The 3354-nt window shown below is 31.2% G+C and overlaps 1 protein-coding gene across 1 annotated transcript in view; it reads left to right on the plus strand.

The window, feature by feature from the left end:
- The window catches only part of IFT80 (intraflagellar transport 80), a 20313-nt gene that overhangs the window by 4020 nt on the left and 12939 nt on the right, over positions 1–3354 (plus strand). The window contains exons 3-4 of the mRNA XM_057386788.1: positions 2359–2468; positions 2756–2845. Of these exons, the coding sequence (XP_057242771.1) occupies positions 2359–2468; positions 2756–2845 (200 nt within the window). The remainder of the gene's footprint in view (positions 1–2358; positions 2469–2755; positions 2846–3354) is intronic.

A 3354-nucleotide genomic window follows, 5' to 3' on the forward strand; every position in this document is an offset into this window, starting at 1 on the left:
TTGGCAGTGTTTTCCCAAGCCATCCTTGTTAAGTGCAGAAGGAAATGAGTTAACTCAGCTCCTGCTGTTAAACCCTGGAAATTGTGGTTGAGTACTCAGCCTTCAGAAAAAAAAGGCAAACATTTGGTTTAAATAGAAAAAGTTCTGATTGTTAAATCAGCATCAGGACAACAAAAAGTGGAGTTTATTTCGAATTTCTGCTGCAGCTGGTGACAGAATTTATGGCATTTTCAACAGGAATTGCCAGGAGGAGAACAGCCAGTGCCACATTTATTTAATATATGTTGTGTTTCTGTGATTTGTCTCCTCTGATGCTTGACAAGTTAAGAAAAACCTTCCATAATTCTGTATTTTTTAAGTAATAAAATTCCCTGAAAGAAAACATAGGAAGTAGAGAAATATTCAGGAGCAAACAACACCAGGTCTCAATTTCGAGGGTGAAATTTGGGAGCTCAAATCGAGTTTAACTTTGCTCAAATCCCACTTTTCTCCCAGAATATTTCTTCCTCAAATCTCATTTTTCTGCCTTTCTTCCTTTTATTTTACAATAAAATCAGCTTTTTGCACGGAGAGGAGTGGGGAGATATTTTGATTTTCGGATGATTTTAGGACATCTGTTACAGCAGTTCAGTCGATTATCTTAAATCTCATCAAAATATTTCCATACAAAAATATTCCTGAGTCACTTTCAGTAATGGAATTTCATATGCCAAAATTCTCATTGAGAATTTTACCCTATAAGAACATTTTTAAACCTTTTGGTTTTTTATTTTATTACCRTAAAATTATATTAAGGATTGTTTATTTGAACGATTTTGATTTATTTGYTCAGTTTAATACTTGGAGATGCTCTTTACTGAATTTTTTAGTTTTATTTCAAGGAATCAAGTAGCAAAATCCTTTGATTTTTCTTCAGAGGAGACAAATCCTGTCCAATAATACGGAAAATAGTTGCATAGTTGGCAAGTCTTGTAATTTTTTTTCCCCTGCATGTTTTTCCATGTAATTTTTTGCTTTATTCTGTTTTCAAAAAATCCAATTTGAAACCTGGAACATGATTTTAAAATGGAACACTCAGCTTTATTCCAGGTACCAAATTCTGAGGGTTTCAGTGTAAAAAAGTTTCAGTTAATTGGGAAAAATCTTTTGAAGTCTGTGGGCCAGTTTTATTTAGTGTCATTTATTTTGGAAGTTATTTGTCTATGGGATGTTTTGGGGTTTTGCATGTGCAGCTAAACAAATAACTGTGGTAATTTTGGGGCCTGGAAAATCTTAAAAAGAATAATTTAGGTGCAGTAAGAAACAATTTTTACCCATGTTTATGCTATAACTTGGGCAAAAATAAATATTTTCTGATATCTCTTGGTGAGTATTATTTTGATTTTCTGTATGTTTGGAGTGACAGTTGTGATTAAAATTGCATCAGTGGAGAAAAACTGGATAAAAATACAAAATGCAGCTATTTCCTGTTGGTTTTCTGGGCCGGTTTGAAACTGTTCTCTTAAAAGTTTTAGAAATTGATAATGTGGAAAATGGCAAAAAATAATCAGAGTTGAGAAATGTGTAATGTGCATTTATAGAATATAGTATTAGCTACATAGATTTTTATATAAGACGTATAATTTATGCAATAATTGTTATATACTTAATGTGTTATTATATATTTCTATATCTAATATAGTTATATGAAATATAGAAGTGCATTAAATATGTAAGTATATATAATATATATAGGATATAATGTGTGCTATCTAATATATAATATATATTAGATATTGGTATATATAGCTATATGATTATATATTTAATCTGTTACACACTATTTTACCTTATCAAGATTATATTATATATATATAAAGCACAGTTATAATGTAATATAATACGATATAATATAAATAATATATTATTATATATGTTAAAAATACAGTATTAAAAGAACAGGTCTTGCTGTAGAAGTGAACTCATGCAGGGTTTGGTCAGCCAAGTTCCCTGGAATATTTTCCCTGTTTTCCAAGTTTTCCGTATTTTCCCTGTTTTCCATATTTTTCCTATTTTTTATATTTTCCCTGATTTCCAAGTTTTCCCTGTTTTCCATATGTTCCACATTTTCCCTCTTTCCCCTGTATTCCAAGTATTCTGTTTTCCCTGTTTTCTGTATTTTCCATTTTCCTTGTTTTCCATAGTTTTGGGTTTCCATATTTTCCAAGTTTTCTGGTTTCCCCATTTTCCCCGTTTCCCCCATTTTCCCTGTTTCCCCCGATTTTCCCCATTTTCCATATTTTCCCTGTTTTCCCTGTTACCCCATTTTCCCCATTTTCCCATTTTCCCCATTTTCCATATTTTCCCTGTTTTCCCCAGGAACTCCTGTGTACTCCGTGTCCTGGGCACCTGACTCAGACAAAGTTCTCTACACCTCAGGGAAGCAGCTGATCATCAAACCCCTCCAGCCAAATGCAAAAGTGTTACAGGTACCATTAATAATCTGATTAATTAATGGGATTTATTTACATAAGTAAAGCTAAAGAAGCCTTTCCCTTTCATTTGTTAAGAAGCAGTTGTTGAAAGTTTGATTTTAGTGCAGATTTTTCTGGTTTTAATCTCCCTTATCCAGGCTTAATTTCATTTATTTTTCCACTGAATCATAAAATCATTAAAAAACCTTCCAAGATCATCAAGCCTAATGAATGATAAATATTAAAAATCAAATTTTTTAACATTGTTGTATGTGTTTAATTGATTTTTTTTTCCATTTCAGTGGAAAGCCCACGATGGGCTGATTTTAAAAACCGACTGGAATTCTGTGAATGATCTGATTCTTTCTGCAGGGGARGATTGTAGATATAAGGTGAGTTCTGGTTCAATTTTATTTACACGGCCRAAAAACTTCTTAGGCATCCTGAAATTTTTGAATTTCAGCCTAGAAACCCAAAATTAAATTAAATCTTCAATTTTCAAGAAAAAATGTATCATTTRTAACTACAGCTCACTGTGTAGTCACTTTTTTTAAATACAAAATTACATTTTTTTTTAAATAGAGCAGAACAAAATTGGTCAAATGAAAGTGAAACAGAAAGAAAAATATGTATAAACATGGAAATGATTGTTTGAATTAATATAAGATGTGACATACCAAATTAGGGGGATAAAGCTGCAGTTTTCTGTTACAGGAACATTTGTGAATACCTCARAAATTTTTGAATTTGTATATACTGCATCCAAAACAGAAAATACTGTTTCTTCCCTTAAATACGAATTATTTTTAAGTGTGTTTTGTGCTGTTTCTGACATTTAAGTGTGTAATGGTATGAGAAAACACAAACATTTAAATTTAAATAACATAATTTTAATATAACA

The sequence above is a fragment of the Malurus melanocephalus genome, unplaced genomic scaffold (genome assembly GCF_030028575.1).
Source record: "Malurus melanocephalus ecotype Western Australia unplaced genomic scaffold, MMel_1.1 scaffold_1052, whole genome shotgun sequence".
NCBI lineage: Eukaryota > Metazoa > Chordata > Aves > Passeriformes > Maluridae > Malurus > Malurus melanocephalus.